At 43.2% G+C, this 14,313-nt stretch overlaps 1 protein-coding gene across 9 annotated transcripts in view; it reads left to right on the top strand.

Annotated features, from left to right (window-relative positions):
- Positions 1-14,313, top strand: part of ppp6r3 (protein phosphatase 6, regulatory subunit 3) — a 103,179-nt gene that overhangs the window by 35,056 nt on the left and 53,810 nt on the right. For all 9 annotated transcript variants that reach the window (XM_052029637.1, XM_052029636.1, XM_052029635.1 and 6 more), the window contains 6 exons: positions 5,328-5,465; positions 6,087-6,152; positions 6,877-6,989; positions 12,174-12,287; positions 13,234-13,363; positions 13,970-14,122. In XM_052029637.1, coding sequence (XP_051885597.1) covers positions 5,328-5,465; positions 6,087-6,152; positions 6,877-6,989; positions 12,174-12,287; positions 13,234-13,363; positions 13,970-14,122 — 714 coding nt within the window. The remainder of the gene's footprint in view (positions 1-5,327; positions 5,466-6,086; positions 6,153-6,876; positions 6,990-12,173; positions 12,288-13,233; positions 13,364-13,969; positions 14,123-14,313) is intronic.

The following is a 14,313-nucleotide window of genomic DNA, read 5'->3' as shown; positions in this document are numbered from 1 at the left end:
AATGCCTTTCAACTGAAGCACATGGCTTAATAGGGGCATTGATAGCAAGGAAATGAAATAGGCTAAGTGGTAAGAAACAGAGGGTAGTAGTAATTTGTTGTTTTTAAGGACTGGAGGAAGGTGACTACAGGTGACCCCCGTGTTATGGTCATTTGGGTTACTGAAATTCGCTCTTACAGAATTCACAGATCATTACCCAAAAAGTTGAGATACGTAATAAGATTCACTCGTGTGAAATTTATGGAAAAAATTTGAATAAATCAACAGTCCTTTTTTCAACTTGGGTTTCTTGATGCATGTGCAGGTGACGTGGCTTCTTGTTATGTAAAATTGTGATGTGGACAGTTTTCTAGGAACGCAACCCCCTCCCCATAACGCAGCGGTTGCCTGTAATGGTATTCCTCAGGGACATTGCTTTTTTGATCTATATTAATGACTCAGACTTGATGCACAATTTGTAAATTATGTGGATGACACACAGCTTGATGGTATTGTGAACTATAAAGGGTATAGAGATAGATTGCGGCAGATATACGCAAGTGGAATGGGCAGATACACAACAGATGAAGTTTAATGCAGAGAACTGAGAGGTTGTGTCTTTTGGTAGGAAGAATGAAGAAAAGCAATATAGAATGAAAGATACCATTTTAAAAGGGGTAGAGCAGCAGAGGGACATGAGGGGGTATGTAGGGCCAGTTGAGAAAATGGAAAATATAATTCTATGCTTTATCAATAGAAACGTAGGAATAGAAAATCAGAGAAGTTATTGCTGAACCTTTATAAGACACTAGTCAGACCTCAACCAGAGTATTGTGTTCAATTCTGGTTGCCACATATAAGAAAGGTGTGAAGTTATCAGATAGTGTTCAGAAAAGATTTACAAGAATGGTTCTTGAGATAAGGGACTACAATTACAAGGAGAGATTAGAGAGGCTGAGACTGGAGAGAAGAAGATTAAAGGCAAATGTAATATAAATATATGAAATGTTGAGAGGATAATGGGAGGCTCTTCCTGTTGGTGGAGGGGTTGAGGACTATAGGTCACAGGTATTAAATAAAAGGGAAAAAAATAATTTGATATAAGAAAAAGCTTTTTTTCATATTTGTTTGGAATCTACCATGTGCTGCCTGCTGATGTGGAAGCAGGTTGTATTGTAGCCTTCACGAAGGAATTAGATAAATGAACAGTGGAGAAAAATTTCCATCACTACAGAGACGGGGCCAGGGTGTAGAACCAGAAAGTTGTTCTAGTAGAAACCTTACATTGATATGAGCCAAATAGCTGCCACCTGTGCTGTAACCATTTTATAATTTACATTCAACACAAATTTAAGTGTCCTTGAACAGGTTTATGTTTATCCATTGATTAGATCTGGCTAGACCTCATAGAACATTACTGGGCTTTGATTACTGTCAAAAGCAGCCTACTGTTTTGGTATCAGACTGGAGAGGAAGGTTAACTCCAGCTGTTTCTTGAACGTAGCAGCTATATCCACAAATCTGTCTCCTCCACCCTTGCCTCAATCAGCATAAACAACATTGTTACTCAGCTAGAGAATATCAGTTAACTGACTGCTGGTTCTCTCTTGCAATTGCCTGTCAAGCCAAACGTCTTTCAGCCAGAGTTTACCTCCTTGACCTCATGCCAATCCCAAACCCATGACTCTCCCTGATTTCTCTGGCTGTGTATGTGCTCTGCCAAGTTCAATTTTTTTCATGAAATTCAACTCTACTAAATTGCTGAGAAACCACATCACAATTTTTTTTTCTCCTGGTAATATAATGTAATTAGTTGACATTCTGGTACTATTCCTTTCACTATCAAAAGTTCCATCAGCCTCGCTCATGCTCAAACTAAAACTACCCCTCCATCATTAAAATTAAGATGAACTGTCTTCTGCCTGAATTACTTAAAATATATTCTAAAATATGTGTGCTCCCTTTATTTTCTGTTATCTTCTATTTTCTATCGACTTGCATCTCCTCTGGAAGTTTATCTTACCATCTCTTAGTTTTTCAATAGATCTGTATATTTGTTGCCTTCTTCATCTGCATGCTGTGCTCTGGTGAAGTTCTCCTTGGTTATTGGAACAGCTTTCACACATACAATATATAACAGCACTTGGTGGTTCTTCCTTTTCATTTTACTCCTGGGACTTCTGTGTGGCCATTCTGAATGGAGCTCTAATTAGATTTCCAAAAATTTGCTTCATTTAAAAATTGAGATAACATCCCATTATCTTTGGCTCCATGTGCAGACTCTGTCCTTGCTACCTATTTCACTCCTTTCCTTAGCTTTTGGCTCTGGCTGATGCAGAATTCTTGCATCCTCTGTGTTCTGTTCAAAACTGATCAATGTTTCTGACTTCACAAAAGCCACCTATTTTCATGTCCATACTATCATCAGCTTTGGTCCATTTGCTGGTACTACTCTTAACTGTGTTTTTATTACTATAAAACTCAACAGTTCTGGTGTCCTCCAGTCAGCCACTACTATTAGCTCTCAGGTTGGCTCACTTGAAATTTTAGTGCTTATTTTTGTTAATCATATCTCAGGTCCAGGTTATCTACAAACCCTGTCTTTTCTGATGTACACTGGCTCCTTTGGTTATGCCCTGTGTCACTGGAAGGATAGATTCACCACAGGTGTACAGTTGGGAAAGTGTGGCCCTTGGAGTTCTCAGCGTTGATTCTAAAACTCATGACATTAGGTCAACCATAAGCAAGGAAATGGATTACAGCTGATTACCACCTATTGTCTCTGACAATTGAATCACAACTCCACCACTAAGTGCTCAGCAGTAGTACTGATTGAGCCAGATAAATCCTGAAGGACATCGATGCCATACTAGACCTGCATCAGATGGTGAGTGAGTTCATAGGAGGGATGACCCAGTTGACCACCTCATCGTCCTACCTGCTGCAGATCCGTCTGTCTGTGTTGGTTTTGGTATCAATGACCACTGCAGAGTCCTCATGAAGACAAAGTACCATCTTTACATTGAAAGCATCCTCCATTGTGTAGTGTGGCATCACTATCATGTTAAATGGGATAGATTTGGAACATCTGGCAGTGCAGATGTTGGCATCCTCGAGGCACTGATGGCCATCATCAACAACAGAATTGTATTGCATCAAACTCTGTAACCTTGTGGTTTTGCATATTCCTCACTCTACAATTGCGATTAAGGCAAGGACCAATCTTAAGTCAATGAGAATTGTAGAAGAGCATGCTGGGAGCAACACGAGTAAAATTGAGATGTGAAACTGTAACTCAAGATTACATGTATGCTAAACAAAATGAAATGGATCTACTTAAGCAATTATCAACAAACTGATCTGATCAAAGTTCTGCAGTCTGCATCAGCCAGTCATGAACAGTGGTGGGTAATTAAACAGCCCTCACCACCCTCAACAATGGTTGAGCCCAGTGCATGAATGGCAAAGATAAGGCCCACATAAGGGTAGATGGTATATCCAGGCTTTCTCCTGAGGTTCCTGCCATCACAGAAATTAGAATTTAGTCAATTCAATTCACTCCAAGTGGTATTAAGAGAGTACTGGATATGTCTAAGAGAATGGGAACAGACAACATTCTGGTTGTAGTTCTGAAGACTTGAGCTCCAGAATTGCTGCATTGTATGTTGCACTTTCCCAGTATAGATATAGCAATCTACCTGGCAATATGGAAGATTATTCAGGTATGTATACAAAAGGCTTGCACCACATTAGTCTACAATGTAATGATGGATGTTGTTTTTGGCAATTCTGTCAAGTGGCATTAACTTAATAATAATCTGTTTATTGGTTGTCAGTATGGATTTTGCCAAAACCACTATGCTCTGGACTCAAAGCCTTGTGGACAGATGAGCTGAGTTATGGAGGTGAATTAAGTGTTCCTGCCCTTATCGTTTACTTGAGAGTGAAATCAGAGAGTGCTGATAAAACTGAAATCAGTGGGAAAGCTCCATTAGCTGGAGTTATACTGTGGTGGTTCATTGACATCAATCATCTTAGACCCAGAGCCACTGCGGGAATTCCTTAAGCAGTGCCCTTGGCCTAATCATTACCTTTTGCTCTACCAAAGAAAATGTTTGCTGCTGATTGCAAAAAAAAGTTTGGTTCAATGTGCAACTCCTCAGAAAACTCATCAATCAGGGGCTGTGTACAGCAGAACCTAGATAGCATTTAGGCATGGGCTGAAAAGCAGTACGTAACATTTGCTTTATACAAGGACAAGGCAATGACCACCTCCAACAAAATAAAACCTAACTATCTTGACTTGGCATTCAGTGGCATTATTGTTGACCAGAAGCTTAGCTGAACTGGTCACATAAATATTGTGATAATAAGAACAGTTCAGAGGCTTAATATCCTGCAGGTGACTTGGTTCTTACCTCCCCAAAGCCTTTCTTCAATTTACAGGGCACATCAGTAGTGTGATAAAATACTTTAAACCTCGAATGCAGCTCCAACTACAGTCAAGAAGCTCAGCAATATCCAGAATAAAATGGCATTGTGCATTGAAATTCATTCTTTGCTGGTTCCCTTCCGAGTTGCACAATATTCTAAAGCCTGAAACTCCCTATACAGCAGCAGTTCACTGGAAGAACATCAGTGGATCAAGAAGGCATGCAAGTACTTAGGGCAATTATTGATGGCTTAATTTTGACGTTTACTTTTCATAAATAAAACAACAGATTAGGGAAATAAAGGACTGCAGATGCTGGAATCTAGATGAAAAAACAACAACATGCTGGAGGAACTTAGCAGGTCAGGCAGCATCTGTGGAGAAAAGCAGATGGTCAACGTTTTAGGTCAGGACCCTTCTTTAGGACTAAATAACAGATTAGCTGTGACAATAGCTTAATTGAATGGCTATTCAGGTTCAAAGGGATAACAGGCCTGGTCCTGTTCTACGGTTGTAATGTTTTGAAATTTCCTCCCTGCCCTCCTGTGGTTCTCCACTTTCTTGTCTTCCTTAAAAATCCTGCTGGAAACCTAATTCTGGTCATTTCTCCTGTTATGACTCCTGATTATGTTGCCTTTGGACAATTTTCTACCTTTTGCCTACTATAGAATTGCAATTTATTGCAAGATACTGAAATTTAGACTTCATTCTAAGACATGCCTGAATTATTTTTTAATCGTCTCTGCATTTTTGGGACAGGAAATGTTGATGAGGAAAACATTTGTGAAGTTGGAAATTATTACTGGTTGCGTTCAAGTTTTAGTGGTGGATCAATAACTGTAGAAGAGAATTAAGTAACTTCTGCCTGCAGAAGTTGGGACAAGATTATGACAATTTTTTTTATATTGTTCTGCAGATTATTGCATTTTTACGAAAGAGTGATGCATTTGTAAGCTTAATGCTCAAACACATAGGGACGTCGGCACTCATGGATTTGCTACTCAGATTATTGACGTGCATTGAGCCACCACAACTGAGGCAGGATGTTTTAAATGTAAGTTGAAACATTCTGGATATAATATGCATAGAGCATGTACAACAGTTTGTTTTACTGGATGTTTTTGCATAACTCATTGGAATTTAAATATTATTTGCATAGTGGGTACTGAGCACTTGATAGCTAAACAAGATGTCACGGAAGGCTGGGAAAGCTGTGTGAGTACAGTTAAAAAGGGCTGAAAGTAAACTTTTGAAAGTACAGGTGGCAAAGTAGAGGATTTCCAGAGTTTAACAGGTTGGGTGGGGTGGGAATGGTTGGATAACATGTCAAGTGAAGGGGATAATATTAATCCAGTACTGAATGTAGCTGCAGGCAGGTGCAAATGTTTGAAAACTGCATCAAAAGCTGAACAATATTATCAATAGTTGAATAGTGCAGTGTAGTTACGTTTAAGGGCACAGATTTTAAAATGTATGTCCAAGTTAAGGAAAGTTTATATATTGATTATAAGTTGGATTATATTTAAGGGAGTTGGAAGAGTGAAAAACTTCCCCTTTAAATTTATGTTATGAAGGGCAAATTTGAGATGAAGGTGGAGGAACTTTTTGATTTGACATTAACTTCAACTTTAGTTTTGCAATTTATCTTTTTATTGGTGACTTTTACATTTTGCAGTGGTTGAATGAAGAAAAAATTATTCAGCATTTGATAGAAATGATACAACCATCTCAAGATGAAGATGTAAGTAGATATAAATTGTAGTATTGCTGGGGAATAAATATGAGTCATGTGAGCATTGATGTACTGAAGAATTTAAATAATCCAATTTGTTTCATCATTTTTTTTTCATTTTGTAGTTTAATCAACATTTTGGTAGTCATTCCTTATGGAACCTATAGATCTTCTTTCAGGAAGAGGGTCATTTATGGAATGAGATCTTTCAACTCGTAATGTTCTCAGTATGGAAGCCCTCTAATTACCTATACTTTAATAGGATCCCCAGTTCGTAATGTTTGTAATCTCATTTAGAGTCGTTGATTGAATATGAAGCACTTTGCCCAAATTTATGTCTATTTTGCTATTTAAATTGTCATTGGACCCTTCACTGAAATGAAACTTTAGATTAACGTTTGTGAACGTTGAATGCCTTTTGGATCTTGCTTCATTCATTTCCAACATGTATAAAATATAAACACCTACTACATCGGTGAAATGTAAACAGAAAATGCTGAAAATACTTTGCATGGTGGTGAGCATTTCTGGTGGGAAAATGAGTTAATATTTCAGCTCTATGATCTTTCACCAGAACAAGTAACTTGAATTTATTCCTCTGGTATTTTGTTGAAACAAATTAAGTTTAAGTTTCAGTCTTGCAGCTGAAAACATGACTCTTTCCTTAAATACATTTGAAATTTTATTGAGTACTGAGATAGTTGTCTTCAAATATCTAATACCTTTTTTATAGAGGCACTCCAATGCATCGCAATCGTTGTGTGAAATCATCCGCCTTAGCAGAGACCAGATGATTCAGATGCAGAGCCTACCAGAACCAGATCCACTTTTGTCCTCAATAGAGAAGTATGTAGTTCAGTAATTGTTACCTTAAAATTGCTTGAAATGGAGGTAGATGCTATGCAGGGAAAATTATTTGATTTCAAATTTATATGTTAGATAAGAAAAGAAATGGTTTTATATCATGGAAAGATGGAAATGTTTGCATTATTTCTTGAATACATTACTCTTATTTTTAATGTAGTCTTAAACTTGGACTAGCAGTCAAATATGTCTTGTCTTCAGGGGCTAAACTATACCTACTGGTAACTTTATTTCCAGATCTGGGTGGCATAGGTTTACACCAAGATAGCACCAAAGGATTGCTCTTTTTAAAGTTAGGGAAGCCCATATGATCTATATTTGCATAGTGCAACGTTCTAAATGTTCTAACTTGTATGTGGATAGGAAGACAAAGATACTTTCAATATAATACTACATGTAATTAAGTTATACTGTAGCGGCTAGCTACACACTACAAAATGAAGACAGAGTCGATGGTTTGAAATCAGAAGTCAAATGAACGACAGGGCCACGGTGCGCCTTTAATATCCGAAAACTTCCCGCGCTGATGTCACGTGCGGGTCACCTGACCTTCCCATGCACGGGCTTTCCTAGCCCGACGATGGGGAAGGAGGAGGGCCCTGTGCCATCTTGGATCGGGGCCTCCGATGTTTGTGATGTCGGGAGCTGGTTTGATGCCAGTGCGGTGAGTTGCTACATAACCACCCCCCCCCCCCGAACTGGCGATACCGTCGCAAAAACCAGAATTAAATAAACTATGACTTGGGTGGCCTGCCCCTGCGTCGCGCTCATTGGATCACCACGGGTTGGTCCAAGTCTAAATGAGCCAGCTTCAGCCGGTCAATTGTAAAAACCTCCTCGTGCCTCCCAATGTCCAGCACGAACGTAGACCCATTGTTCCCGATGACCCGGAATGGCCCTTCATACGGCCGCTGCAGCGGTGTTCGGTGCACGCCCCTCCTGACAAAGACAGACTTACAGTCTTGGAGGGAAGTCGGCATATGGGTCGGGGCCTGTCCGTGTCGCGAGGTGGGTATCGGGGCCAGGTTTCCAAGCCGCTCGCGCAGCCGATCGAGCGCTGATGCAGGTTCTTCCTCTGGTCCCCGAGGGGCTGGTAGGAACTCGCCCAGGACGACTAAGGGTGTTCTGTAGACCATCTCCGCGGACGAGGTATGCAGGTCCTCTTTTGGCGCGGTGCGTATCCCCAGCAGGACCCAGGGGAGTTCGTCTACCAGTTGGGCCCCTTAAGGCGGGCCATGAGTGCCGACTTCAGGTGTCGATAGAACCTCTCCACCAGCCCATTGGATTGTGGGTGATAGGCGGTGGTGAGGTGGATCCGGGAACCCAAGTCAGCGACGGCAGACCACAGGCCGGAGGTGAATTGAGCTCCCCTGTCTGAGGTGATATGTGCCGGGACACCGAAACGGGCCACCCAAGTTGACAAAAGGGCCTGTGCTCAGGACTAGGTGGAGGTGTCTGTGAGAGGAATGGCTTCAGGCCAGCGGGTAAAACAGTCGACAATCGTGAGGAGGTACTGCACTCCTCGGGAGACCGGGAGGGGGCCGACCAGGTCGACATGGATATGGTTGAACCTCCGGCGGGTAGGTTGAAAATCCTGCAGAGAGGCCTTGACATGCTGCTGTACTTTTGAGGTTTGGTAGTGAGTGCAGGACCGGGCCCATTCGGAAATCTGTTTACGCAGGCCATGCCAGACGAACTTGTCAGATGCCATCCAGACAATAGTCCGGATGGATGGGTGTGCGAGGCCGTGGATGGAATCAAACACCCGTCGGCGCTAGGCAGCTGGGATAATGGGGCGGGGTCTACCTGTCGGAGATATCGCAGAGCAGGGTGTGCTCACCGGGGCCTACCAGTAGGTCTTGCAGTTGCAGGCCCGAGGCTGCGGTGTGATAGCTGGGCATCTCCGTTTGCTGTGCCTCCACCAAGGTGCCGAAATCCACCCCCGGGACAAAACTTGGACGGTGGGCCGTGACAGTGCATCCGCGACCACGTTCTCTTTCCCAGACAGATGGCGGACGTCAGTGGTGAACTCTGAGATGTATGACAAGTGCTGCTGTGCTGACCAGGGATCTGAGACCTTGTTGAAAGTGAAGGTCAACGGCTTGTGGTCAGTGAAAGCTGTAAACGGCCTGCCCTCCAAGAAGTATCAGAAGTGTCTGATGGCCAGGTACAACGCCAACGGCTCATGGTCGAAGGCGCTATATTTGAGCTCTGGTGGTCGAAGGTGCCTGCTGAAGAACGCCAGCGGTCGCCAACGCCCTTCGATAAGCTGCTCTAGAACGCCTCCGACCGCTGTGCTGGAGGCGTCGACCATGAGGGCAGTCAGGGCGTCCGTACGAGGACGCATCAACATGACTGCGTCCGCCAAGGCCTGCTTGGTTTCGACGAATGCGGTGTGAGCCTCTTCCGACCAAACAATGTCCTTGCTTCCGCCCGACAGGAGAGCAAACAATGGGCGCGTGATGCGGGCTGCGGATAGTATGAACCGGTGATAAAAGTTTACCATACCGAGGAATTCCTGCAGGCCCTTGATGGAGGTGGGTCTGGCGAAATGGTGGATGGCGTCAACCTTTGCAGGCAGGGGTGTGACTCAGTGTTTGTCGATCCGATGGCCCAGGAAATTGATTGACTCAAGCCCGAACTGGCATTTGGCTGGGTTGATGGTCAGGCCGAAATCCTTCAGGCAAGAAAAGAGTTGGAGGTGCGTGAAATGTTCCTGGCGGCCGCTGCTGGCGATCAAGATGTCGTTGAGGTATATGAAGGCGAAGTCAAGGTTATGCCCGACTGCATCCATTAGTTGTTGGAAGGACTGAGCAGCGTTCTTGAGGCCAAAGGGCATCCAGACGAATTCAAAGAGACCGAAAGGTGTGACCAGCGCTGTCTTTGGAATGTTGTCCGGATGCACCGGGATCTGGTGATACCCGTGGACGAGGTCGACCTTGGAAAAAATGGACCGCCCATGCAGGTCGGCAGCAAAGTCCTGAATATGCGGCATGGGGTACCGTTCCGGGGTAGTGATGTCGTTCAGGCATCGGTAATTGCCACAGGGTCGTCAGCCTCTGGCTGCCTTGGGGACCATGTGTAGTGGAGAGGCCCATGGGCTATCTGACCTGTGGATGATCCCCAACTCCTCCATTTTTTTGAATTCCTCTTTCGCGAGGCGGAGCTTGTCCAGGGGTAGCCGCCGGGTGCGGGCGTGGAGGGGAGGGCCCTGGGTGGGGATGTGATGCTTGGGCAAGGTGGTGGAGAACTGGGGCGTTAGTATGGACGGGAACTCTGCCAGGACCCTGGCGAACTCGTTGGTCGACGTGGTGATGGAGTCGAGGTGTGGAGCCAGCAGCTTGGCCTCACCCAACAAGAACGTTTCGAAAGTCCTGGCATGTACCAAATGCTTACCCTGCAGATCAACCAGCAGACTGTTGGCACGAAGGAAGTCTGCCCCAAGGAGTGGTTGCGTGACGGCGGCCAGGATGGACTTCCAAGTAAAGTTGCAGGTGCCGAACTGGAGGTGCACCAAACGGGTGCCAAAAGTCCGAATGGCGCTACAGTTGGCGGCTCTGAGGGCGGGTCCTGGTGTGCAGTTGCAAGTCTCATGGCTGTTGGGAGGCATGATGCTGACTTCAGCTCCGGTGTCCACTAGGAAACGACGTCCGGGACGCCTGTCCCACACATGCAAGAGGCTATCCGGGTGGCCAGCCGCCATAGCCATCAGCGGCGGCTGGCTCTGGTGTTTCCCGTAAACCTGCATGGTGGCCGGCACTTGCGGGCGTCAGTGCCCCACCGCTGGTGGTAGAAACACCATTGGTCCATCGGTGTCTCAGACCTGGTGGCGGGTGGGGTGCGTTCGATTCTCCGGGTCTGGGCCGCTGGGTACGTGGTGTGGCAACATGCTCGACGGATGCCCTGCTCTCCTTTTTTGCCCGTCAAAGGACATCCGCCCGGGCAGCCACCTTCCGGGGGTCACTGAAATCGGCATCCGCCAGGAGCAGGTGGATGTCGCTGGGTAACTGCTCCAGGAAGGCCTGCTCAAACATCAGGCAGGGTTTGTGGCTGTCTGCCAGGGCCAACATCTCGTTCATGAGCGCAGAGGGCGGTCTGTCACCCAACCCATCGAGGTGGAGGAGGTGGGAGGCCTGTTTGTGTCGGGAAAGGCCGAAAGTCTCAAGAAGGAGGGTCTTGAACTTATCGTACTTCTCCTCCTCCAGGAGTGCCTGAATGAAGTCCTCGACCTGGGCTGTGGTGTCTCGGTCGAGGGTGCTCACCACGTAGTAGTACTTGGTGTCGTCCCTGGTGATCTGGCGAATCTGGAACTGGGCCTCGGCCTGGTTGAACCAGACATAAGGCCTGAGGGTCCAGAAGGTGGGCAGTTTAAGGGCTACTGCCTGTACCTCTTGTTGTGCAGATATCGTGGGTCCAAAAATGTTTGGGCCCGTTGGGGTCACCAATGTAGCAGCCAGCTACACACTACGAAATGAAGACAGAGCCGATGGTTTGAAATCGGAAGTCGAATGAATGACAGGGACGCAGTGCGCCTTTAATATCAGAAAACTTCCCACGCTGACGTCACGCGCGGGTCACCTGACCTTCCCGTGTGCGGGCTTTCCTAGCCCGACGATGGGGAAGAAGGAGGGCCCCGTGCCATCTTGGATTGGGGCCTCTGACGACGTTCGCGATGTTGGGAGCCGGTTCGATGCTGGTGGGGTGAGTCGCTACAATATTTAAGGGAGTTGGAAGAGTGAAAATCTTTCCCTTTTAAATTTAATATTTTGTATCCTGAAAGACAAAAGTGATCATTTTCCTTTCATGTCACAATTAGCTCAGTTGTTAATTCTGTTTAAGGAAAATAGTTACACAGTTAGACTGATATCACTGGAAAATAATTGTACATTCCCCCCCATTTCACCAGTTAGAACCTCTTTGAATGTCAGGAATTTTAACTCCATTATTTGAAAGAAGTAAATTTGTTTTATTCAAGACTGTTGGATGATCATAGACCTTGCAATGAGCTTGGATGATGTCATAGCTGTGAAGAATTTATTGGCTTATTTGATTACCTTCAATGTTGTGTAGGTTTTGATTGTAGGTTTTAATAATACTAATAATGATACTAATGAGTAAAATAAAGTTTGTTGTAATCTTTAAAACAAAATGCCTTGTTTTTTTCAGGCAAGAAACCTTAGAATACTTGCTTACGAATGTTCTCGATAAAGAGAAGACTGAATCAGCGATTGTGAACTGTATCCAAATATTGTTGACTTTGCTAGAGACTCGAAGGCCTGCGTAAGTCATAATTAATGTAATTTAAAACTTAAATATTTGGTATTTAATGTTACAATTACATGTTATTTGTGCTGTACAAAGGCACAATTTCTGGATTAATATGGTGTTTTGGATTTGGAAAACTTCAGTCTGTAATGCAGAAGAAAAATCCATGCATCTGTCTATCGTGCAGAGGTATTGAGCAAGGAGATATTAAGTTATAGTGAATAAATCAGTGAAGTCCTACCAGCAGTATGACAAACTGGGAAAGTAGTTTCAGTTTTAGGTACTGGGGAAGTTGGGTTGTGAATTGACAATATTGTACAAAATCTGGTAGCTTTATTGAAACTATCAGGATGGCTGCATTCAGCAAATTGGATATAGTTTTGATCATAATGGGAGATTTTGTAGCCCCGAAGAAAGAAGAGGGCAAATAAAATGAAAACTCACTGCATTGTTGCTGCCTAGCACAGGCCATTCAAATTGGAGGTTTTGGCTATCAAGGTGGGCTTCATGGTTGAGGTTGTTTTCACTGGAGGAATTTAAGCTTGATTTAAGAATTAGGTTTTTTAAAATGATGAAAGGAGTACATTCTGTCTACTTGAATACTTCCAGTGCTTTTCTGTTCCTGATCATTTCAATGTGTCAAATAGAAAGGCAAATTGGGTTGGATGCCAGACTACCTTTTCAGATGCCATGATGTATCTTCTGTTTATTAGAAGAATGCTTAACATCTGAAATATACATTGTGGTGCAATAGTAGGCTTCTGAATTGCTGTAGTCTGCATGAGCTTGATTGTCATCTGGGATAAAATTGGGAAGTGTTTAACTAAATTAGTCAGATTTTTTTGAATGGAATGTTGGTAATTGAAAGATGATGGAGGCTGATTAAGCTTGAAGGATCAGGTAATCTCTTTTTTTATACCTACACAACAATAATATAACATAATTTCTCCTATTTTTCAAGTTTTGAAGGCCAGCTAGAAATTTGTCCAACTGGTATGAATCATGCAGCCTTTTCTGTGAGTAATAGCACATTGCAAGCCATTAGAGAAAGGCTTAAAGACTTCCATCAAATACTACTGGAACCTCCAAAGGTAAAATGGATTCAATGGTCTTTAATACTTGGGTAAATGTTAATGTGTTTAAGGTATAATGTATTGACCCATAATATTGGTTACTTCACTAGTAATGGCCAAGCTGTTTTGCTTTCCTATTATGCAAGTGCTCACACCGTTATGATTTCCTGTTAATCTGGCTTTCATGTGCCAATTTTATCAACTTGGCAAAGAAGTAATTATTACTGCAATCTTGAACTAGCACAAAGTTGTTCAAGTATGTCCCAATTAGCTTTGTTGTTAAAAGATCTAGTGGTGCTATTTCCAAGAAGAGCAGATGAGTAACGAAGTTAATTCCAGTGTCCTGGCCAATATTTGTCCCTTAATCAGGATTACCAAAACAGGCATTGCTGCATTTATTAGCTTGCTGTGAAATATCATTTGGTATTTGCTTAATAAGTTATCATGCACCAGAATATCTCCAGGAAGAGGTTAGTGAGAGGTGAAAAATCTCAAAGGCATGTGAAGACAATAAGTTATTTTAAAGCTTTTTGATTGTACTTTTATTTAAAAAATTTGCAGAAGACTGATTTTATTTGGTAATTTTTATTGTCTGTTCCTAATATTATATTCCATTACTTGTAGAAAAGTCCAATGAAAACAACGTGGGGAATATTAAACACGCCTGTGGGGAATACCCGTCTAAATGTGGTCAGACTTATAGCCAGCCTTCTTCAAACAAACACATACAGTATTAATGCAGAACTTGTAGAACTTAACACTATGGATGTTTTACTGGTGAGGATTTAACCAGTTCTGGTATTTTTATATTACATTCATGAATTCTTTAATTACTGAATACAGGATATTGCAAATCAGTTTTCTCTACCTTGGGAGCTGACTTTGTAGACTTGGGAGAAGATAGAAAACCACATTTGAAAAGACTGCAAAGGAGAGCAAGGTTATTTGAATTCTAAAAGACTAGGGCA

This window comes from Pristis pectinata, chromosome 14, assembly GCF_009764475.1.
Source record: "Pristis pectinata isolate sPriPec2 chromosome 14, sPriPec2.1.pri, whole genome shotgun sequence".
NCBI classification, from domain to species: Eukaryota; Metazoa; Chordata; class Chondrichthyes; order Rhinopristiformes; family Pristidae; genus Pristis; species Pristis pectinata.
The sequence above is the reverse complement of the archived record's forward strand: the minus strand, read 5'-3'. Positions and strand labels throughout refer to the sequence as shown.